General features: G+C 38.0%; 1 protein-coding gene across 28 annotated transcripts in view; it reads right to left on the bottom strand.

Moving 5' to 3' along the window:
- NRXN1 (neurexin 1) overlaps positions 1-25,536 on the bottom strand; it is a 671,565-nt gene that overhangs the window by 9,961 nt on the left and 636,068 nt on the right. For 17 of the 28 annotated variants that reach the window (XM_088161001.1, XM_088161013.1, XM_088161005.1 and 14 more), the window contains one exon: positions 8,728-8,815. In XM_088161001.1, the coding sequence (XP_088017127.1) occupies positions 8,728-8,815 (88 nt within the window). The remainder of the gene's footprint in view (positions 1-8,727; positions 8,816-25,536) is intronic. The other 11 variants (XM_088161002.1, XM_088161014.1, XM_088161008.1 and 8 more) reach the window with 1 other exon arrangement.

Genomic DNA, 25,536 nt, shown 5'->3' with positions numbered 1-25,536 from the left:
CAAATTACACCACTCACACACTACAATACCCCAGTGCTTCTGCACAGGTTTAAATTAGCTGTGAGCAAGGGGTTGAAAATTAGTAGCAGCATCCTTAGTACTAGGTGGGCAAGAGCTAATGAGTGTTCACATTGTACTGACTGCTACAAAACACCAGCAAGAAGTTTACAATTTGTTCTTGTTTCCCTTGTCTCGCAGAGGGGTCAGCAAACCAGTTCACTGCCAGCAGTCTGGTATGATGGTTACTGGTTTGAGAACCTGCTGCAGGCACCAACTACTCTAGAACACCATATTAATTGAATGTATCAGGTATTGGAAATTTCCTATAGAATTTCAAAGACCTGCTTTAACATCTCATTGCTCAAGTTTGGTCAGAGAAAGCCTTGGCATAGAAACTGAGCAATACAATGCTAATTCAGGCCAGTATTTTGGCTATAAACTTTCTCCCACCTTCGCAAAATATTGTCTTTCTTCTACCTTTTTCATGAAAACAAGGATGAAAAATAGTCCTGAGGAAAAGTGAGTTTCCTTCACAAAAAAAAAGAAATTCAATGCATATGCATTACAAAGGTACAAGAAACAGTTTCCATATAATGTCCACAGTATGCAAGAAAATATATGCACTAGATGCAGCTAATCAAATCAGAATGAAGTGTAGCTCAAGGAAAACAATGAGGTTGCATCAATCAAGGCACCAGTAACACACAGTCTAATTTCAAACAAACTAGAACTCATTTATTTATTCAACAGTCTATGTGCATTCTTGATCCTAAGTTTAAACTTGATTTAAAGGATGAATTTTTAGGATTATATACTTTAATTTAGGATTTTTAAGCAGATTGACATGAAAATTGAGGGAACTTGTTCCAGATTCAATCATCTCTCTACCTCATCCTTGTCTAAGTAAATCCTCTGCCTTTCTAAAATTCCTTATTGAATTAGAAAAAATGAGTCTCAGTAAAGTCAGTAAATTACTTGCCTATTTCTGAAAACCTCAGTTTTGCAATTACGATCTTACATATTTTCTGCATTTTTCACCCAGGGTGTGACGTTCACCTGTGGAAAATGCTTTTTAGAGTCCACATAGTCTATATTTGGCCTTATTTCATTGTTTTCAGTAAATATAATGTGTTTTACAGGCTGTTTTTCAGTTCAGTGACTCTTTGGTTCCAGATTAAAAAGATCTACACCTTTATTGGAAATAGTGGAAACTTCTCATAGTGGAGGCTGTCAAAGAACACACATCTTTATTTCTGTGGCTAACAACAAAGAATAACAAAGACTTAGAACTGCCTAGAACCTATTTTTGTTTACTAATAATACATGCATGGCCACTGGAGCTTAATGTGTTTTATTACTGAAAAGCCTGAATACCAGGCTTAAAACCATGTCCACTTTATTGAAGAGAGCATTGACATAGATCTAGTTTCATTTTTTTCATTTCTGACAAAGCCACTACATTCACAGATAATTAATTTTTAAGGTCCATGCAATACCTTATCCGTAAGACAGGTGCTTTTTTTTGGGAATATCAAAAAGAATAGGTCAAGTAGCTGCTCATATGCAAGCAACAGCTTTTCCTGTAAATTTTTCTAGGGAAAATCACGAAGGTAAGCCTTCAATTAACTTGAATAAAAGGACATGATATTCATGGACATTTCACTGAAATGTCTAGAGAATTTCTTAGCACTGAAAAATCTATGGAATTCCTCTGAAGTCAGCAGATCCGTGATTGAGTGATATGGAGGGCTTGGTTTGCTTCTCTGCATACACATCCCAGTTCTGGTATCACAGCAGCTTCAGCTTTGCCTGTAAATACCTTCAGAACTTACTCACTAGCTGTCTTTTACATCTTTAAAAGAAAGAAAAATAATGGAATCCTCTTTCTTTGGACACTCCTTCAGGCACATTGAGTAATGTGCCCATTTTTCTTGAATTATTGTTCATAAAGAGTATATTTCTTGAAACTACTCTAAACGTTGCCACTTGGTTTTGTCTGTTCTGTGGAGATGTCTAACTCCAAACCACTGAACATGTAACAGCAGGATTAACAACTGTCACTTAGTAAATTGCTCTGCACAAGAGTTGCTTTTCCGTGTTGTCTGTGTATGTCTGAAGCATGAAATAAAGATTTAGGTGCTTCCACACAAATAATAACCCCAGTGTTGGCACTGTGAATGTTTGCTAGCTGGCATTAAACCACAGCAGCCATTCTTATACAATTCTTCTACGTTTTAGAGAAGTGAGAAGACCCAGCTTTATCAAGGATATGTGTGGAACATGAATGCACCCTCGAAGTTCACACCCAAGGAAAACCATTCATCATTTACGCACCAGCAGAGAAGCTCTTGTGTGAGTTAACAGAGAGCCTTGTGTGATTCACAGCAGTCTGATGTCAATATTTCTTACCAGCCACAGCTGAGTTGCTGGTATTGCACTTCTAGAAAACCATTGTGTGCAGGAAAAAAGCAAGCTCCCCAGTAGCCATCTATATTCTTCTGTCTGACACTGGGAATGTACAAGAATCCTAAGGACTGGCTAGAAATCTCCAGTTCTACTCAGTATTCCCAAGTTTCAATGGCATGGCTGACAGAGTAGAGCTTGGCATTGGCACTGTGGATTAATCATGATTTTTTTACCTCACTTCTTTAGATAATTTGGGAAATAACTGATTTGATCAAATTCAAACTAGAAATGTCATTTTTGAAATTCACTGTGACAGGCACTAGGACCTCAGCCTGTTGACAAGAAGTAGTTCAGTTTACAATAAAATAATTTGGAAAAATGCAGCATTTACTTTCTGTTCCTCTGGAGAAGGCTTTAGGATTTATTAAAAAAAAAAAAAAAAAGCTGAACAAGTATTTTATCTTCAATTGAAGGAAGACTAAGCTGCACCTTAATCTCCTCAGTTTTTTATGCTTAGCCATAGTAAGTGCTAACACTTGGAAAGTTTGTAAATAAAGCATAGTTTTCACCCTGCAGTAGCTTATATAGAGATGTCTATGTGTATTGAAACTAAACACTTTAAAAGTAATTCAAGACAACCCTGTGATCTTTCTGGTACTGGAAATGCATATAGAACTACAGGATAATTGGACTGAGGCACAAATATTCCCTTTATGTCTCAAGCCATAATGAACACAGTAGCCCTATGAACTAACTGTAATTTTATTTTTCTTTGTTTCAGCTTCTTGCACAATGAATTCCATGAAGAGCATTAAATAGGGCACTTGCAGTGATGTATAAATTATAGGAGTCACTTCACCTCCTACTGCAATGTTATCTTGCTGCCAGATGCACCAGGAATACAGTGCAGTAATTCGTGACAGGAAAAAAAAAGCACAACTTCTAGTAATGAGCATAAGACACTCATAATCCATATTTCACAGCTCTGCCTGTTAGAAAAACAGGTATCAATGCTGGGACCAAACCTAAACCATCACAAAGTGGGTGAGAATATAGGGTTCTGAGCATCTCATCTATCCAACATATAGAGGCACAGAGAACAGGACGTGCATTGTAGGAAGCAGTTTGCATGCAAAGCCCCTACACTGTTCTGCTCACAGGACAAAGCCTTCCCCAAAGCAGTGACTGCCCTCTAAGAGTCATCTTCAGCAGTGGCTTGTTCACTTTCTAGGCTCAACTGGTGCTTCAGAGATTTCTGGTTGTCACCAGTTGTTTTCTGCAATGCAATTAGCCTGGACAACACGTAGGAAAAATTAAAAACATGCTCGAAGATCAGTCCAGAAGTATCTATCCTATTAACCATTCTTACTTAATAATATAGGAAAATAAATTATTCCATTCATCCCTCTGAATTAAGAATTATGGCTAAGAAAGCTTACCAGTGCTGCCAGCTGTTATACATGACTGAACTCTGTCCTGATTATTCTTATTATTTTTACCCACAGAATAGTAAAGGACAAGATCTCCCACCAATCAAACACTGCCCTGGGAAGTGCAAACCAAAATTGCCAGCAAAATCAAGAGATGATTAAGTATTTTCTTTCATTGCAACATGTGGAGTTCCACTGGTTGAAAGACACTTGTTTGAACCTGAAGAAAAACCCCTCTTTCACTTGGAAGGTTACCTTCTGCTGAAATTTCCAAGACCAGTGAATATTTTATCTTTAAGACCACCAAAACCTCTACTTATCCCATTTCTGCTGGGGCTGTCAGGAGAAGTTTTCAACCTAATTGTGAGCTTAAACCTCTGTTGAGTCACAAATTCGGAAAAGATTTGTGCAAAATGCAAAATTAATTTGCAGAGGAGGAACTGTTTGTGTGTTTGTCTAAAACTGAGACTTTTTTCCTGGTTGAGAGTTCCCTGCCATTAAACACAGTGATTTCACTTCATTTGACCCAGCTCAGACCTCTCTGCCTTTTGGAATATTTCAATAGCTAGAAAAGTGGTTAGATAATAGCTAACAAATAAAACACCAGCCCCGAGTAACTGGAACAAATAAGCCGTGTAGCACAAATGCTCACTGAAACTCAGCAGAAATCAGAGCTCTCCACAGAGCTCAGCAATGGCAGGAACAGCAGTCCTGATGTGCAGAATGGCAATTTGTCCAGCTGCAGTTTTATAGCTCCTTATGTAAAATCAGTAAATTGTCCGAGGTTCTTTTTTCTGGATAGGTTACCACTAAAATTTTTTGTTTCTTGTCTGCAAAATGAAACAGTTTTATTATTTCCTTCATGACATTAAATTGAGGACATATAAACTATTTTTTTTATCATTATTATTATCATCATCCTCAATCTTCATGTTGTTATTGGTATTTAGGGGAAGATGGAGAGACTGTGAAAGCAATACTTGTTGCCTTAGTACACAAAACATAATACAAAAAAAAAATATGTTGACTAAGTTTTGCATGCTAATAAATTTGTTATGACTTCATCCAATTATGGCACATTTAGCAGTCTGTATGCCACAATGAAATCTGCAATTATAATTTTTGTGACTTTATGTTCCAGACAAGATGATGGGATTGCTGCTCAGCAGCTCCTAATCAGGTTTACATTTTTATGTCCTATATGAAATTTGTGGCAAAATGCATCTTTCCATTTATTATTTAGCAGACAGGTGCACAGAAAGCAAAGCGGGTGGTGGCAGAGTGGGACTTGTTAGCCACTACAAACTGCAACATATTTGTACTAGGAAAAAAAGCCTTATTTTACGCATAAATCTCACTAATTAGTAAAATCTGGATAAGCAGTATTTTCTATGAGATATAGGCGTACCATATTCAAAACTATTGCTGAATAGACTCTCATTTGGAGCTGAGAACTTTCGTTAGAAATGGGCATATTATGGGCAATCATCATGGAAATACTGAGTTATGGTTCTGTAAATCACAGAAATATTGAGTTAATATTAACGGCTCTGTTAATAAAACTTCAGGGGCTTTGGCCATCCCTTGATTGAATTCTTGGTAGAAAAGCGTTGACCACACAGCTCTGAGTGCATCATCTCTTGCCATGAGCTGGATTCCTTTGCTGAAGGATCCCAGACTACAGGCTCTGAAGCAAAAACATAAAACTGCCCAACCATCATATATTCAGCCTCCTAGAATTGTTAGGATACATAAGTTTCACCACCATCAGTGAGGATGTTGAGGAGTAGCTGTGGAGAAGCCAATCTGGTTTGCCAACAGTATTGTGCTTCTCTCCCTAAATTCCAGCCTACTGTTTGGAGTAGCTCAAATCTACATGGAGACTGCAGTATTACAGAGATTGAGAAATGCCTACCTGACTATTCATGGAGAAAGGTTATTCATAGCACTAAGTGACTAAGACTAAAACACCATACAGAGAGACTGATATGCCAGAAGTTACAACTTCAGTAACCCCTTTGGTTCAGGTAGTTTCAAGTATTATAAAAGGACAAGGCCGATGCAGGCAAATTAACAGCTTTTAAAAGTTGAGAGTGGGAGGACGAGTGACATTTTGATGAGAAGAGTGACAGATAAAATGATCCAGACAATTTGGATTATGCAGAACATAATTCCTGTGCCAATCCACAGTTAAAAAAAAAAAAAAGGGTGGTAGCACAGTAGCAGTTGGGATCTGACAAATCCAGTAAAACCATTCTCAAATAAACAAAAATGAGAAATGTGTGATGAATACTAAACTAAAATAGGAAAGCTGAACACCAGCATGTAAACCTAATGGCAATTTTTTGCTGAAAGACTAATATCCACATTGCTCTCCTGAACTACAGTTTGGACAGAAACAATAAGCTGTCAGAAAGTTTCATTTCACCTCTCCCATTCTTGCACCCACCAGCTAAATGACTCTGCATGGCTCAGGACTACCGAACACTGCAGCCTCAGAGCTCAAACTACCTCAGAGAAGAATTATTCTGAAATTTCATTGGCTTTCAGTGAGCTGTAAGCCTGAGAAAATATGAATACAGCTTTAATACCAAGGCTGCATTCCCAGATGATTTGGAAAATTATTTAGTGCTACGTAACCAATATATTCCTTTAAAATTACCTAATAAAATAAAATAACACTCCCCTAAATGTCAATTTACTGAGCAGCACTGCCTGAGCTAAGCAAAGCAAGGATAAATGAGCTGAGAGCCATGTGAGCTAGTGCATTAACTCATACTGGACAGGACACTAAACTTGGTAAAGTGAAGAATTTGTAAACGAGAATGAAGGAGCAGGAAAAAAAAAAATCTGAATATCTTGATCATAATGTCTGAGACTTCTGTGAGTGAAATATCTCCCTGAGAGGTACAAAACTGTGAGTGTACCTATTACTACTCAGTTGTAAGAACATTCATTCAATTTCATGGAATTTTGAAAATTACTCTGAAATCCTTTAATTGGAAAGCGAAAGAAAATAATCCTGAAGTATCATCATCAAATCTGTAAATTGCTTCCTGGAAGAGCTCAAGTGCCATGCTGCAGGTCTGTCAGACATTGAGACAAGTCATAAATATCTCTGCCTTTCCTTCAGTTTAAGTAAATAATTCTTGCATGCGGGTATCAAGCTCTGTGACTTAAAATAGGAACCATGCCATTTGCATATGAAGAAAAATTGCATTTGTCTTAGGGCTATGTAGACATTTCTCCTGCCCCAGATTTTGGCATCATACTAAGATGGCTCTTAGTTGCTATTTGCTATTAATATATAAATCTCAAATTCAATTCAACTCAAGCTAAATATGTTACTGCTCAACAAATAGATCCTAATTTTTTTACTATTAAGTGAAGTAGCAAGTACCAAAGATTACCAAATTACCTCAGATAACTAGCAGTGAGCATGCTACCAAACAGCACAGAATTCAAGGGAATTCTGGGGAAAATTCTAAAGAAAACTGAGATATATCTATATGGTTCCACGAGGTGTTCACTCAGGAATTATAAAACCTAAACCAAACCAACAAAGAAGCAGGAATAATTAATTGGACTATCTAGGATTATTTTAAAGGATATAGAGTAGCACAGTTTTTCAGACTGATAGGGAGTTTAGCAGCCCTTTCACTTCAATGCTAAATGTTGGGACTTTTAGAGATGGTATGTGGTATTTACCTGAACGTAACTGAGAATAATTGAACCTTCGGAACAGATTCCCAGAGAAGTTTTGGGTGTTCCATCCCCTGAAGTGTCCAAGGCCAGGCAGGATGGGGTTTTGAGCAACCAGATCTAGTGAGAGGTGTCCCTGATCCTGGCAGGGGTTTGGAACTAGATATAACTGAAGGCCTCTTCCTACCCAAATCTTTTCATTATTTCACAGAGAATAATTATTACTAAATCTCCACTATTCAGTGGAGTAGGAAAAACATGGCCAAAACACTAGCAAGTTTTTGTTTCACAGAAAATACCAGAATGTCAAAATATTTTGTTTCTGGTTACAATTAAAACATACACTCTGAATAGGCTTGGCTTGGAAAAAAAACATAAAACAATTTGAAATTTGAGATTGTTGTATTCGATGTCTTCAAGTTTTATCTATCTGCATAAAATTTTATACCACTAATAGTAATTAAAAATTAACTCAACTCTACCTTCCAGTGCATGAAGGCAGCCCATAAGAAAAATGGAGAGGGACATTTTACAAGAGCTGTAGTGATAGGACAAGGGGAAAATGGATTCAAACTGAAAGACACTAGGTTTAGATTAGATATTGGGAAAAAATTCTTCCCTGAATGTCACCTGAGTGGTGAAGCACTGGTATCCCAGAGGAGCTGTGGATGCCCCATCCCTGGAACTGTTCAAGGCCAGGTTGCATAGAGTTTTGAGTTTTACTGGTCTAGTAAAAAGTGTCCCTGACCACGTCAGGGAGATTGGAACTAGGTGATCTTTAAGGTCGCTTCCAACCTAGGCCATTTTACGCTTCCATAACATAACACATTTTTGAAATGACGCTTTTATCTTATTAAGGGCAATTCTTAAGTCACAAACAATGGCAACACTTTCCTGCTAAATTAAGCTGTACCTTCTTTATCACAACACAGTTGCAGGGGCCCTAGAATGCCCTTCCTAGTCCATCCTTGGGTCCTCACCCAAGCCATAACTTTGCTCAGATCATGACATGTGCTCCCATCTGATTCCTTGGAGCAGACTCCTCCCTGCTAACACCACCACATGAAGAAAGGACCCAATTCAACCTCTCCTTGAGGTGCACAAAGGGACTGTCCTGCTAGTTGCGACTCTGGGGGACTGGAGCATGCAAATATGAAAGAAAAGAAAGTAATAAAAAAAGTTGACTAACCTAACCCACCTGAGCTCGGCTCACAGGGATCGATGTCCTCATCATCACTAGGACATTCAGCTGAAGCCACCAGGATGTCATCTGTAGACTGCAAAGAAAATAAGAGTCAAATAGATATACTTTAATTGACTGAACACATTGTAAGATTCTCACCATCATGTCTTTTTTTTTTTTTTTTAATTTATACAAGGCCCAGAGCATCCCAGACTTTACATGTAAAGGTGCAGTGACACTCTCCAACTCTGTATTAATGGGACTTAGCTTTTCAATTTGCACTTGTCAGGATTTAGAACTGTGTTAGATATCCAGTGTGGGTGTTTACACATTTTAGTATTTTTTTTTGTAATAAGGACAGAAAGGACAGAATATGTATATTGAGTCTGCTGGTCTTCTCTCTTTATCTCCAATATCTCTACTACGATATTACTGAGAACACTGAGGGCACTAAAAAACAAGTCAAAATAATGAACTGCCTGCAGTGCAGCCGTTAAAACTTTTATAAATGTAGAGATGTTTTCTCCATTAACTGCACTTGCTTTCTCAGATGGAATAAATAAAAAAAGAAAGGAAAAAAAGAAAACATGTCTCACTGAGCTGAAAAATATTTAATGAAAATAAAGTCAAGGAAAGAAAACAATAATAAATGTGTATATGCTAGAAATTATTACGGTATTTTCTAAAATAAGTGAAGTATTGTGTGAGTGCTATGTTTAGGTCTCAGGGCCAAAATGCATTTGGACAATTTTTTGTATAAAGAAATCATATCAATCAAGACAAAGGCGACAAACCAGGGAATATATGGTATAACACACCATAAAAGTTCAAAAAGAACTGGGGAATTCCTATCTACTTCTACTTACAGTGCAAGAACAAGGAGATATTCCATTAAACACTGAGGCAATCAGTCAATCAACATGAAAAAATGAGTATCTTTTCAAACCACTTCTGGGAACAGTCGTTTAGAAATATAATAAGAATGTCTACAGTAATTCAGGGAAATAATAGCAGGGAAATATAAGCTGTCATGCACCTGGTCATTTCTCAAGAAATTACTAAAGAGGTTAGGAAGACGCCTTTCCTATGGGCAAGGCATAATTGTCCATTTCAAACTTCTGTTCACCTCACCGAAGGAAACACATGGAGAGAATAAAATACTACATCATATTCAAACAAGAGGCTAAGGACACAGCAGGCAAAAAGCCATTCTTGGATTCCTGTATGATAAATATGCCAACAACCCATTTCAGTGAATGTGAAACTTTCTTCCTTTATCTCTCCATGGGTATAGAAGAGGGATATAAAATGCATGAAAGTTTTCCTTCATCAGTTTAAATTTGAAGATGTAAAAATTTTATATCTGTGCAGCAGGGCCAAAGGCTAACCAATGTTGTTTATCATTATTATTCTAACCAGAGTTTTAAAGCAAAGCATATTACAGTAATAGGCTTTACTTTGTCATGCTTCAAGAATATTAATGAATATAAGCTTTCAGCACTTCTCTGAAGTAGGAAAGTGATACAGGAATACATTCATTAATATGTGAGGCATAACAAAGAAAAGCCAATAATAATAATAATATATTTAAGAGGTAAAAGACTGAGGCATAACAGAATGAAACAACTTGCTGAAGGTAATCAAAAAGGCTATAGACAACAGCTATGTTTGGATGCCATAATCACAAAAATTATCTTTCGTTACAGCTGAGAAAATTTGTAGCTAGAGGAAACAACTGTAAACTTGAAATACTGCCAAAATTATTTGGCAGATTTGCAAAATTTAAAAAACACCCAAGAAAAGCTTTCCAGTTGTCCTTTCTTTCTACCATGTAGAAAACCAAAGTTGGAACAAAAACCAGCTGCAAACATCTTCTTGAATTTCCAAGGTCCATTTCTGTTCCCCAGATGACAACCATTTAAGCTTGAAAACCAGTATCTTAGTCTCTTGGAAGAAAATTGCCTTTTTTAAAAAAATTTAATATAAAGAAAAAATAACCAAGTAACCAACAAAGCCTGCCCACAAGAAAATATCTCTGTACTATAAACCATTAAGTATAAAAACATAGTAATAAGTACATAAAGCTTCATGCATCTCCCAAAGAGTATCAATTTGATCAGTGAAGCCACAGTGTCAAATTTTTCCTTTTGCCCCCAACACTGGACAGGACAATACTTTTATGACCTGTAGACTTTTATGAAAATACTTTTACGATCTGAATGTTTATCAATGGATCACTGAGGAACTCTACACAAATACTGTTAAACAGAGAGGATCACATGCATACCCAATAGTCACAGCAAGAAATGGTCTCAGACCTACTGGTCTAACTGGAATTTTCATTAAGGGTGCTTTGGCACATGCACAGATGAGTCACTCTTATAACTTGAGTGATCCAAGAAGAAATTATCAGACAGATTTATGGGATTATTGCAGTGTCTCTGATTACTCTTGATATAGGACAGCATGGTAAGACTTTAGGTAGCTCTACTTTGTACAATTTGCAGAACATTCAAAATTCAAATTCACCAGAAAAATAATATACTTTAAGTATCTTAATGTCTGAGACATACTTTGCTCAGCTACTTATAAGATAGTGTCAAAACTGTCTTTATAAAGTGACACTAATTCCAATCTATGGAAAGAGTATTTATACTTCTACAAGAAGAAAGGGTTATTCTTGAATGATAAAAATACATTCATATTATGGGTACAGAAATGAATAATACCTTAAATAAATGCGAATATAGAATGTCGAGAAAGACCTCATTAATATCTCAGCATATTAAAGGAAGTAATGTGTATTTCAAAGTCAATACTTGGTTTAAAACTAATTTTCTTGCAAGCAATAAATCAAGTATCAGTAGTTGAATAAGAAGCAAAGTGATAAGATGATGTGAAAAGTGTTTTTCTTCAGAAAAATATGGGAGGAAGAATTTGAGTTTAAGTATCAATTAAAAGATATGTCACAACCTGCCCCTATTCTGCTCTTTCCCCAAACCTAAATACCCCTTTGCTGCTACTCATACATATTTTTATCAGAAAAAAAGGGAAAAGCAGCTGTGAAAGGCAGGTGAGATGGCAGTGACCAAACTACAAATGAAAGCCATTGGTCTGCCTCACAGAATTCAAAACGGGATTCAGAATTAGCTAAAACCACTAAAGAATATAAAGAATACATAAATTAAATACTGTGGGCTGGTTACTTTTTGGAGTTCTTTCTCCAGAGGAGCTCTGACTGATGGGAATTTACCTGAAGACAGAGCAGAATTTAGACCTAAGGGTGTCAGACAGCCATGGGGTGTAGATCAATAATGCAAGATAGAGTAATATGTTTTACTTACTTGACATTATCTTTTCCTCGTGCTTTTTAATTTGGATAGGAAGATTTAAAACAAATCAGTTCTCCTAAGTTAATGGCCATTGTTGCTAGCACTATAGCTAATTTACAGGACACTGCTTCAAGCATTCTCATTAATCAAGGATTTAAAAGTCAGTGGAAAATCCCTTATTTACAGTGAGTGCCTAATAGGATAACACCCAACTGGTATCATCGTCATACACAATTGGATTAGAATGTCTCTTGGGTGAGTTGTTCAAATTCATTTAAGAGGCGATATTCCAGTTGTAAGAAATTTTTTAAAAAATTAAAATAGCAGGTGTATACTGTAAAAGGTCAGACATAATTTCTTTTAATTGCTTCTTCTTTTCTTTGTGTATTTCCAGAGATTTTTCAGATTCAATTTGCATCTATGACTGCAATTTAAAATGCAGTCCACTGTAAAATGTGGATTCTCAAAAAGTTGGACATCTGTATACATATCAAAAAAGCTTACAATTAACACGACAATAAAAAAATAAAGACTAAAAAATCCCACATTTAGTAAAACTAGAAGTCATTGCAGAAGGTTGGTTCTGACAACTACTCAGGGGTGTGGCTCCTGCAGGAATAGGTCTTGCTTACACCAGCTACGTCTGCTTGCAAAAATAAAGAAATAGGGATTTGTCTCTCAGCCAAGAGACAGTTTAAAATATCACCAATCTGCCACCTTGCCTGAGGAAGGAAATGGTGACTATTTCAAGAATGCTCCTGGCTAGATGAAAAAATGATGCTGTAGTCATGGCTTAAATACAGTGACAGTCTGTAGCTACGGATAAATATCAAGCTGCCTCAAAGGTTACTATCACTGGTTCAAAACTAGTACCCGAAAATATGGCTGTGCCCTTCCAATAGTGCTCTTTGAATGCTATGTCATTAAAAAAAAAAAATTGCAAATGAATAAACAATACAGGAAAGTAATTTTTTATTATTATTCATTTTTTTGCATGACTGAGATTAAATACACACCAACTTACTCCGTTTTTATGTATGAAGTCTACTATACCTGAGGGTATGAGAGAAATATGACCTAAAAATTAAATCACCAATCTGAGCTGTGCATTCATTAACAGTATAATGGATCCTGCATATTTTCTGCTGTAGTATTGCACCAGTTCTCCTTTAAATCATAGCACCCTACAGCTACTCTGAATATAGTTTATTCCTTTCTTATTCAATAATATACTTTATCCAATGAGAGCTGCAAGCAAATCCAAATTACACAATAGCTAAAAACTAGCAGTCCTAAATTATTATATGAATTATAACCAGAACAGCCCCTTACGACTACTCTTTAAATTATTTTAGATGAGAACTTCAACTGTGTAATTCAGAATTACTCTTATTTATTTGCACAGCTCTGGTGCTGAATGATACCAGAAACCAGTGTTGTTGTGCCTGGTGCTAAAGGCACCTGGAAGGCAAAGGCTCTGCTCTGAGGAGATTTGAGTTTGATTTTGGACAACAAATGAGCGGGAGAGGGAGCAGAGGATGAGAAGGGTCAGGTGAGGATGCTAGTGAGAGGCACTGGCGGTTACACAGGCTCTGATCTAGCACATTTCCCAAAATTATGCTCCCATAGAGCAGGCAGGAAGGTCAGAAAGAAAGCAGGCACAGGAAAGCCAGGCAAAAGCCTGTGACTGGCCAAGGAGATGCTGGGAACAGATGGTGCCTGGCGAGCACTGACGAGGCTGCAAAGCCTCTCCAAGGAAACTCCATGAGTTTGGAACTGTCTGGTGAGTGTCGACATGAAGACAGGCAGGGAGGCACAGAGAGAGGCAGGCAGCACCCGTGGTTAGGAACGAGGGCATGGTCAAGGCATGGAAAGATGGAGCATGGTTGTGTTGGGAGGGGAAGTAACAAAGGAAGTGGAAAATCACTGGTGAGGTCCTGGAAGCAAAGGAAACAAGGCGGCAAAAGGGGAGGGCTAGGGTACAAGGGAGTTACTATCAAGAGACACAATTAGGTGAAGATTAATGGGTAAGAATCCAATGACTGTTAGCAAATGACTGTCAGAAAACATACTTTCAGATGCAGGACAAGGAAGTTAAACCTCTAATTCTCCTTTTCCCCATTTCTGTAATGCTTATCATCTCTGCTTGCTTATTTTTCCTCCCGAAAACAAAGCTTGTTCAAATTGCAATTTAGTTCAGAGAAAATCAGCTACAAATGATTTTTAAACATAAAGGTGTGCTTCAATATAGCAGAAGCCTATATAGCTGCAGCCACGGTATAAACAAAGCTTTTGGAAATCCAACAGATAAACAGTCTGTCTTCTTCATTACTTGTGACAAACTTTCCATGAAAAATATGGTTCCTGCATCTACATAAAGGACCTTAGAGCAGTCCTTTTGTACTTTTGTACAGGATACATTAAGTTCTGAGACAGAGAGGGACTTTCCCAAAAACTAATCTCTTGCATATACCCCTTTTTCCCCCCTTGTTCACCTTTAAGTGGAGGAGTAAAGTAACGTAAATCAATGAGAGTGCTGGCAGAAACCAACAGGGTATGAAAAATCACAAAAGTCTTCATGTAGAAAAATAGATTTGATTTTTCAGGATGGGATTAACTACACCATTTTCTAGCCAAGACTGCATAATTTGAATTTAATTCTCAGTATATGGAACAGATCTTCATGACTGGTTATTGAGACAGTTGTGGAAAGAAACTCGAATATGTCACATTAACCAGGTGTACTCCTCATCTGGTGTCAGTAACCTCCCCCTGCATGAGGCAGTTTTCTGGGAAAGAGGCAGTAGTGATGTAACAGTAATATCAACTCAAGATGATCTGCTGTTTAGACAACTGCCTTGAATGTTCTATTTAACCTGCTATAGGTCAAACAAGTACATGTGCATCAATTACTGCTCGTCCACCCACATCCAAAAAGTATTTTCTCAGCACTGTGCTACTGAAAAACATTTTTTCTGGGCATGGGTATTAAAAGGCTAATATTTCAAGCACATGCACAATATTTATTAAATCTTTTGCTAACTGCTGACATGTTACTACCCTGTAATGTGAAAATACAGTAACTGAAAATCGAAACATTTTCTCAAAACTGGCTCTGATCTAATTAATACTACCATGTTATTTCTTGAATTATCAGTGTTTGATGCTGGGAGAAAGTAAAAGACGTGATTAATAAGTTCCTCTCACAGGGAAAAAAAAGAAAAAAAAAAGAAACTTTGAGGATACAGCAACCAAATACAACAAGGCCTTTCAGTCAGTGACATGAGTGTTGTAGAAATGAAACTAAGTAGTGTAAGAAAAGCTCAAGACAATGTCTCAGATGCCCTGCAGGGCACTTCCAGCCGCTGTCCTCAAATCTCAGCAGTGATAGGAACACACCTGCTCCACGCCTCAAAACAGTCACCTCAATTCTAGCCTCCACCTCTACACACAGACAGTTTGTCTTTCCACACAATAACCTTAAAATCCATTGTATTCATTCCATGTAGAAAAAAAAAATTGTATTCTTTCTCCAGCCACCCTCCTCCACTCAAATATCTAAATTCTCATGGGCAAAATTGCCAAAAATAGCGGGAATACATTTGAGAAATGGATTTATAGTAAAATAATGTCAACAAAACTGTGTGCCTTTAAGCTCTGAATTTGAAGTTAATTGCTTTGGTCAAAGTCTTAGAGTCACTCATCTCATCTGTAAAGAAGCAGAAGCAGAGCTGAGAAAACCCACATGCTGGCAAAGCTACAACATTTTACCTGGACAGATAGCCAGGCAGCACTGCACACTAATCTTTAAAAATTAAAGTATTACTAATTAAAAAATAAGAAAATAATCCAAACACTTTCCTGTCAGGTCATATTCCTTACCTCCTGCAACATATAGATTATGTTAGTTTCACAGATGTAGACCAAAAGCAATTTCTATATTAATTTTATTTTAAAATATCACATTTCTTGTCCCCTTTTGAAACTTTTTAGATTTGTTGCCTGGAAAATTATCCCACTGTTTTTCTTCCATGTTTCTCTCCCAAGTGGGTAACAAATGAAAATGCATACATCTCCATTAATACATTTTTCACTGGCCACTCTTCCATATTTAAAGGAGATATATAACAGAACACTCACTGTGTAACAGCAGGGGCTACTTTGGACTTCTCTTCTTGAAACAAGCTGATCCTGCACTAGCTGTGGTTGTTGGAAGCACAGCAAGCAGCAACCACACAGTGACAGAGTACCAAGAATGGGAGAAGAAGGTATATTTTTGGGATAATTTATTATTTTCATCAAGGAACAACTGATGTTTACCATGAATGTTAGACTAATGCTTCAAAGCAGTGCTGGCTGCAATCAAGAGTGAATTGTCCATCTTCTACTCCCTCCACATCAAGGTCAACTCATGTCATAAACCCCTGGGCACAAGGAGTCATGTCAGCATCATAAATATCTTTGCATTGATTAAAATGCAAATTTGTTTTGCAGTGCCAGATGAATGGACCATCATTTCCAAAAAACCAGTATGGCACTGTCTTGCTTCTGATTGATTCAGAACTATAGGTACAGTAAAAAGACAAAACTGCTTCTATCCATTCTACTAGAAATATTGGGGATGGCTGGCTGGAAATGAACTGGGAATGAAGGTATGAGCTCCCTACCATGTGTTCACTGCTCCCTTTGCTCCATCTTGCCCTCTCCCTCCCTTCTGCAGAGGCGTTGATGGAAATAGGAGTTCAGCCCTGGCTCTCAGGATCCTCTCTGTGCCCTTGGGATCTGCTGGCTGACCCCTCAGCTTGGTCTAACCCAGAGCCCTTCATGTGGAGCAATTCACATGAAGATGCAGGCACAAGTAGCCCAACACTAGTTTTTCTCTCATGCTGGAGATGTGGCACAAAACTGGACTTTATCCCTTGAAAGCAGACATTGCTATGCAACATGCCAGTTACCAAAACCATGGGCACCTAATTGCATAATGCCTATTATTTATACATATGCCTATTATGTGCCATTTGTGAAAGCAGTCATGGCTGCTTGGATAAAGAACAAATGAGTCACTGCCTTACTCCTTTCTCATCTAACTTTTAGATTTACAGTGGTGTAACATTTCTGGTTCCAGAAATAATTTTGTTGGCTAATTTTCATTCTGCAATCACAAACAGTTCTGCCATGGATCATACTGATCAGAAGAAGCTGTGCTACTTTTCGACTTACCTGTTTCACCCTTATTTCCCCCAGGTAATGAAAATAGGTTGTAAACAAGAGACTGATAATCTGTGAATTCTTTAAAAGTATCTTGTTCTTTCTTTCCAAGATCCTTTCCAGAACATCCATATTCCTCTCCCATAAACACCATAGTTCATTCCAGAGCAAGAACTACAAAAATGCACATTGATTTTTTGTTTTGTTTTTACATTTGCACTGAGCCTAAAATATATGGAAAAGAATGTGGCTGATGAAATGCAATCCTATTATTTTCTCCTGGGCGAGAAAATTATTCTGCCTCTAAGTACGAGGGAAATGTTTCTGGGCATTATGCTTTTATTTTCTGGTATCATTTTATTTTTAGCCATCTCTTTTGCTGAAGTAAACATTTCGGTCTCCATTAATTCTGAACTCACAAAACACAGAGGAGACTTTTTCGTATTAACTCAGAGAGAGACTGTGCTTATTAAATGGCAACATTACAACAGTGATAGCAAATCTTTTAATTTATATCCCTGTATTACCAATTACATGTATAGAGATTGTTGAATTTTTAGAATATGAGTCTTGCTGCATTTGTATTTATCTCAGAAAACTCAGGCATAGCATTATTAAAGCCTTCAAAATTGACAATTTGAGTTTTTGTCAGGGAAGTGGAGTTGTTTTTAATTGACCATTGAGCTGCTAGCGTAGCCTTTTTTGTTGTTATTGTGGGGTTTTGGGTTTTTGCAATTTAATCACATGTTTTAAGACCATTCTTAGTGAAACTTAATCAAGTTGGAGAAATTACTGGAATCAACATCAGACACTTTTAAGACTTGGCTGGGCTGGTTGATCCTTGAAGTCCCTTACAACCTGGTATTCTGTGACTCTGTGATTCATTTAGTTATGAAAATACAGCAAAGTTAGAAAGGTACTAACTATGAACTACACTTCCACATTTTTTATACAATTACAATACTGCTAGTTTTACTTACTGTGAGTATCCCTGACTGTTAAATTGTGCCACACAAGACCATCTTGGTCTACTGATATCCATGGAAAATTTTTTATGGGTCTCAAAAGATGGGAAGGGAAGGAAAGCTCTTCAGAAGGAATACTTCCTGAAACTCACATGGAGTCTCTGTTCTCACTTAGCATGCTTCCAGGGTAGAAAAAGCTTTCTTATCTTGTTTCTAAACATGGAGCACGAAATATTGATTTTAAAAGAAATGTAGGAAACTGCTTAAACTATTAGACTGGTTTTTTGCCATTTAGGTGAAACCAGACATCTCATCTTGCTCCAGAGACAAGTGAGAGACTGAGACAATAGAGGAAACATGGGATCTTCTATTTAATGTTGATCCACCCCTACTATGTTCTTCAAGTTCATTTGAGCATGTCTTTGGCTCAAGGCAAATCATTTTGAGTCAGTCAGATCAGGCAAGCATCTGCTAGTATCCCTCTCTCAAGCACAGTTTTCCTTTCCTGAAGGAAAACTAGCACCAGTCCCACTGCCAACACTTTCCTTCCTCAAGTCTTACAATAAAGAATAAAAGTTAAACTTTTTGAGGATCCAAGAGAGCACATTGTTCCTCCACAGATATTTTGTCACATTTTACCCCAAATATTACCAGTTCGCACAGGTTTACCCAAAGCAGGGGAAGCAAAACTGAAGCTGTTTTCCCACAAATCTGCCTTTGAAGCACAGCCTTTTCAAATATAAAGCAATCAGTTCCACTACTAAAAAATTCCCACATTTCCTTATCTTAGTGTTTTAATTAAAAAACTCAAACAACAAGGGCAGGACCAGGGAAAATACTGAGGAAATGACCTACTAGTTCTGCAGGGATGAGAAATGTTGAGGAGCTGCATTCTACAAGTACAACTGGGTAATACTAATGAGAGTTTGTTAGCTACACATGCTCTGGAAAAAAAGACAATCCCTAATTGCCTTTCAATTAAAATAAGTTTCAGTAAAGCCACTGTTACAGAGATACTATTAAGTACGCAGTTTCTGAAAGTGTACATTTGTCACAGAGGCATTTGGGTTTGTTAATGATGCTTTTATTTCAAAAGAGCAGTCAAAATTCAGGTGAGAAACACACTCCAGGAAAGCAGCAGGCTTTGCACAGCTGGGAGATGCTCCAGATCATTGCTGTGATATTATTTACAAGCAGTTGCTATTTATAACCACATTGTTGACCAGAAACCTCCCTTTTTCATCACATGTGGGAAAATCTATGCAGAGTAAGGAAAACTGTGTCTCATTCAAGGGTATTTGGGTTTGGGACCTAAAAATATGATCTTGTTTTAAGGGATGGGTAGTGGTTTTCCAATACCAAAGAGAGGAACTGAGGCCTGGAAAACAATTTATCCTCTGCTGTTCCATACTGCTACTGATGGCATTTGGGTGGTGTGGAGGAATACGTAGACTTGAGCAGGAAGGAGAGAAAAATCAGGCTCAGAACAATGGCAAGATAAGATACTGAGATGAAGGGCCAGGAATGTGTGAAAAGTAACTGAGATGTTGGTGGATTTGGGAAGAGAAATGAAACACTGTGCTTCCTGTAAATTTGAGGGGACACAGACCATTACGAAGGGACGAAAGGATGAGGGGGAAAAGAGCTACAATAAATCAGGAAAGTGGCACATGGAGAGCCATGGAGAACTGTGGGCGTGGGGAAGTTTGGGATAGGGACAAAGGACACTGGACTAGTTGGAAAAATTAGAGATTTGTAGTCATTGGAACCAGCACTAAGATTTCAGCTTTCTTTTCACTGTCAATCATGATCCGCTAATCACTATAGCAAAGATTCAATTTTCCAGCAGATGTCTGGCCCATTGGGATCCAACATTTAAAAGACATAAGTGTAAGGCAGAGATCTTCCAAATGAATCCACAGGCTCCAGCAGTCCATTTCAGGGGGTCAGTTCCATGGTGCATAGTGGAACAGGTTTCTGATGTTTGTTTTACAAGGAACTCAGAAAACCTCAATACAAAACATTTGATTTGGAAAATTTTAAGTGTGAAAGGGAATGAACACCCAACAATTAGAGGATGCCAGAATTCAAGTCTAACATGAAGCCTTAATTCACACAGCTTATGTCTGCACAATCTGATGCCAGCTTAAATAAAATGCTGGTACAGATTAATAACAACATATTTGAATGTCAGCTGGTGTAAAGCCACACAGTTCCAGAGAAACAAAATGTTCACACTTCAGTTGTGCATCTGGCCCATAATTTCTTGTGATATTGTTTAAAACTGAGAGCCCAAACCCACAGGGAATTATCTTAAACTTGAGTATGCCTAAGGCTACGTACTAATCGCTGTTCTTACTGCAGCATGACACACTTCTGAGTCATACTGCAAAGATAGTTTTGCTGTGAGGTAATCCAAAAAAATATAAGTTAAAATTATTAAGTCACATAAAGTCTGGATTTTTGACCTTCATTATTACATTATGAGCAAAGCTAGGAACATGGCAGAGAATTTAAAGTAAGATGCAAAATAAGAAATTAACCATCTATGCACACCCCGGTTATTCAGTATGGCACTGTATTTTCACAAGGCCTTTTCATTTCCGATCAGTTATCTGTTAAATTTTCTTTTCATAACACCTTATAGCTGTTGAAATACAGCAAGGAAAATACAAAAGCAAGGAAATTTCATTTGATTGGAGTTCAAACAGCAAGATAGTGTAAAATTCCTCTTTAAAAAGTAAAAAGGATGTCATAAGACCGAGGCTCAAACTCTGATGAGTGTCTAGAAGTTCTTGCTGGTGCAACTAAAACATTCAGCTGACTCCCTAAATAGGCACGCTATGTCAGGAAAGGCTATAATTAAACTCCCTGAGTCTGTCACTCTTGTCTATATGGGAATGTTACTGTGATATAAATGAAGTTAATTAAAACTGGTCTAACTCTCAGGTGGCTAAATTTTGCTGGGAAAAGACCAAATGTTTTGTGCATAGATTTGGAGGACAGGGTAGGCACCTCCAGCCAGCCCATAGATTTGCTCTGTGCATGCATAGGAAGAGGTAGAGCTGCATGGGTTCATCTATCCCCGTGTAATGGCAGTAGTGGGATGTGTCAGACCCTTCACGGGAACAAGCTGTTACACTCACACTGACATTTCGCTGTGTCTGACTGCAGAGCAAACTCCACTATACTGCAGCTCTTCAGATTTAACTCACTTGCCTCTAACAGCCATGTACTGCTGTCAGGAGAGGAACCAGTGCAACCAAAACGATGCAAGTGAACATGTGAGAAAATCTGAATTCAATCAGACTACTGCAGTCCTTCTCCCACTGCTTCACCATGAAGTAGTGGTGCCATGAGGCACCCAGGCAGTTTGTCACTGTCACCATGCCCTGGGTTCCTCCTGCTGGACAGCAGCCAAAGGGTCACATTCAAGTCTACACTCAAATCTCTTAAGCTTTTATGAGTCTAAAGACACTTCAACACAGTCTCCTTTCACCATTGCAACACGGCACCTTAGTACCCAAAGGTGGTTTTGTTACCCCTTTTTGAAACATCTTTACAAAAACATGCAATCACTAGACTCCCCAGATATCTTAGATCTCCCAGATTCCTTAGACTTGAACAAAGCTATAAAACTACCTTCACACATAGCCTATTATTGATTTCTCCCACCTTTAGTATTCTGTAGTCTCCCGCAAGGGACTCAACCTCCTCCTCCCCTGCTATTTGCCTGAGGTCTGTCCTTTGGAGCATGGAACCTCTCTGCTCTCCCTAATATCTCTGCAAAATCTATTTTTTATAACCTCTGCTCACCTTTGTGTCTCTGCTGAAAGATTTCTAATTAGCCTGCTCGGATGATCGAAGTCCTCTGCTGCTGTCAGTGCTCTCCCTTTCGCAGTCATTGTTCAGACTTCACTGCACCAGTTTGAAAGGCTGGCTGAAATTGTTTCATCTGTTGCTCTCTGATCATCATAATGATAATGGAATAACACTCTTCACTTAATGTCACCCATGTATCATGAACTTTATTATCTGTAATAAGCTTCAACACAGAGAAACTGATTTTGAGCTGCTTGGAAGGGAGAGGAGCACAGGAGTTTCCTGCAAAGCAGAATTCCACCCCTCTCCTCCTGGATCAGCTATCAAAAAAGTAGTCCTCAGACACATGTGAAGATTTTTCACTAGGACACCAAACAGGCAAGTACTTCTTGGCTACTCTGCTGTGCAGCCTTTGCCATTCAGGGAATCCTTGCTAGTTTTATCCAACACCACAAAAAGGGAATTGGGATCCAGAATCTGGTGAAAAAACATTGCATAAATGCAAGTTGTATTACTAGGGTCCCTGAAGGATGCTGGCATGTACACAACTCTGTTTTCAGTGCTGTAAGTCAAAGATTTCCTGACATGAAGAAACACAACCTGTATCACAATGTACAGCAATTTGAAATGAAAGAAATAATAACTCTGGAACCTTATTTTGATTGATTTTTACAGAACATAAGTACAGCATCAGATGAAGAAAAGAAAAAGCTCCACAAGTTAAGTGAGACCACCCACAGTGAACTCCTTCACATGATCACACCAATTTATTAATTGTATGGAAGGAGCCACATAATGCTGAATTTCATGATGAATGGACACTGTGACAGCAAACGATTTCCCCTAATGTTCCATTATGCTTCTCAACATTTGAAATTTAATTACTTGAAGAAAAAAAAAATAAAAAGGCAAAAGTCATCAATAGCCCCACCATTACAGCGTATTTTCAACTTGAGAATGCATTTTGTTTCACCATAAAGAAAACTTCTTGTGCAAACCCGAGGGAGGCAGATCTCCGACATTATGACAATGTTGCTATAGCAATTATTTGTGGGAACGTGCATCAGTGGCAGCTTAGCTCTCAAACCTACTGTTCAGCTCATGCATGCTGCTCTTAACCAGAATATAAGCTGCCTGGTGCTTATTGTATCCTAGTAGAATTTGTAAATTACTTACAGTGATGTATTTCCAACAACTAGGAATGGAAGAATAGTTTTGTTACTAATACTTAATCATGCTCAGAAAAACCCTTTATACCTATGCATTCAGTTAGATATTTCAACTGCTCTTTCTGTGAAGGATAAGTCATATAAATATACTCTAAAAGCAATCAGTTACGTTTCCTGAATTATTGTGCATAACATATTATTCAAATGGGGTCTGCTTTGAATAGTGGTTATTTAAGATCAGGTTAATATTTGGAAGCAAAGGAAGGAAAACTTAGATTGAGGCAAAATTGTATAATGATTCAGCATAAATGAAGGGTGTGAAAATGCAATGTTCAAGTATTCTCAAAAGCCCAAGCAGCAGATAAAGCAGAAATATCTGAATCACCCTTGCATGTATTTAGTCCATTTAAAAATACTTCACTGCTCAGCTAAACTAAATTTTCCTGGATACATTAATTAAAAATAAATGCAATTGTGCAACACTTGTGATATTAATGGGCAGCTTCAGGCCTGAAATCAAAACCTCAGTGCCAAAGCATCCCGTACAACAGGAGGGTTTAGGTTTGAAGCTAGTTCAGTTTTGCACAGCAATCTGTGAGCAAAAAACTTACAGACAATGGACAAATTACCTCTGCAGACTAGATTCTTTGGGGTGCAAAAGTCATATACTCAGCCAGCTACAAACACTTTCTTCAACATACTGTACTTTAGTCCCCAATTAACTTTATTAATTGATCTTATACTTTAAAACTGCTTCAGCAGTCACAACAGGATGGGTCCTAGGAGGGCATGATGCTTAATTTCACAAGTCTTTGGTAATGAATGATCCATCATTCTACAAACTGAGTGCCCTACATAAAACAAGGCCACAGAGGAGCTGGCCGTGTTCTGCTTACCAAAATGACAGCCTCTCACTAAACTCCATCAGATACCCAGTGAGGCAGCTCCTTAAGATTCCCAGTATTTGCAGCGTATCAGCTTAGCATACACATATTTTAGCATGTCTTAATATTTTGCTTCAGCGCACTGAAAACGTTGCAGCCTCCCTCCTTTGTTCTTTAGAACCTTTAGTAGCAATGGCTGAACTAAAGTAGGTCTGGAATATCTAGTTAAGCAAATTACACTCAAATATTTGGAAGGCTGAAAATCCTAGGAAAAAAACCCAAAAATCCAACTATGTCTAACTGAGTACTTTTTGAGCAAAGCAATCATTTATCTTTAGCTTTTTTTTTTTTTTCCTGGAACTAAAATTCACAAGCCCTTTTCAACACTAGAAAGTCGTACTTAACCTCATCCATCAATATGTGTAGTAGGCTAGTCACTCCCTGTAGTATTTTTAACGGTAATAGAGCAAAGGCATTTTCTAAAACACACTTGACACATGCTAATGCTCAGTCTGGAATTACCTGCTCTGTTTTCAGAGCATACAGGCAGTCCTGATGACCCCTTGCTTTTATTTTTTTCTTTTTCAGAACTCCAGACAATAAAACAAGTGGTAACAGATTTCAATAATCAGCAGATGCGTACAGAGCCACTCTTTAGCTTTCCTACCTTTTTCTCCACATTATAAAAGATGAGGAGAAGATAAGGTTAACATTTAAAAGTAAAGTTCTTTTGATGGGTGACAAACATGGGAACCTACAGTCCCAGAGGCTTTACTGACTGGAGAAAACATATCTAGAAAGTCATCTGCAACTCCCACTTGCCAGTGGGCAGGAGGCACAACACCACCAGTCCACTACCCCTACTGCCATCTCTCCTCCATGAGAGGTTGCTCCCCAGCTCAACAGGGTGCAGCAAAAGCCAGCAGATAGGGTGTTTACACTCATTCTGTTCTGATAGCTAAATGTGCCTTATAACACGATGCTAATAGCAGAATCTCAGCTGTTTGTGCCAACTGGTACTTAAGGAAGGTTGTTTTCCCCTACATCAACATAACAGGAGCAGACTGAGCATTAGGCAGTTCTTGTGTACATGGAAAATGCACATACATGAGGTGCCAGCACTGCTGCAAAGCAGGAGTTCTGGAAATGCTGGAGCAAAGCCTCCAACAGGGGATTATAATCCTCAAATACTCACTTAGAGATGGCAGGCTTCTCTCCACGGCATATACAGTCATAGTGAGCATTGGCAATATTTATTCTCCATTAAACATGTAGTGTAAGTATCAATAAAGATTGTGTGTCTTCTTTTACTACCAATCTGACCTCGTTGTTAATAAAAGTAAGGAATAGTTTTTTCATCAATATAGGAACACATGTAGATTGATATTTATCACTACATGGCCTCCTTAGAGCCCCTCTCGTTTTCTTTGAAGGA

Source organism: Sturnus vulgaris, chromosome 3, assembly GCF_052056855.1.
Source record: "Sturnus vulgaris isolate bStuVul1 chromosome 3, bStuVul1.hap1, whole genome shotgun sequence".
Classification (NCBI taxonomy): domain Eukaryota; kingdom Metazoa; phylum Chordata; class Aves; order Passeriformes; family Sturnidae; genus Sturnus; species Sturnus vulgaris.
The sequence above is the reverse complement of the archived record's forward strand: the minus strand, read 5'-3'. Positions and strand labels throughout refer to the sequence as shown.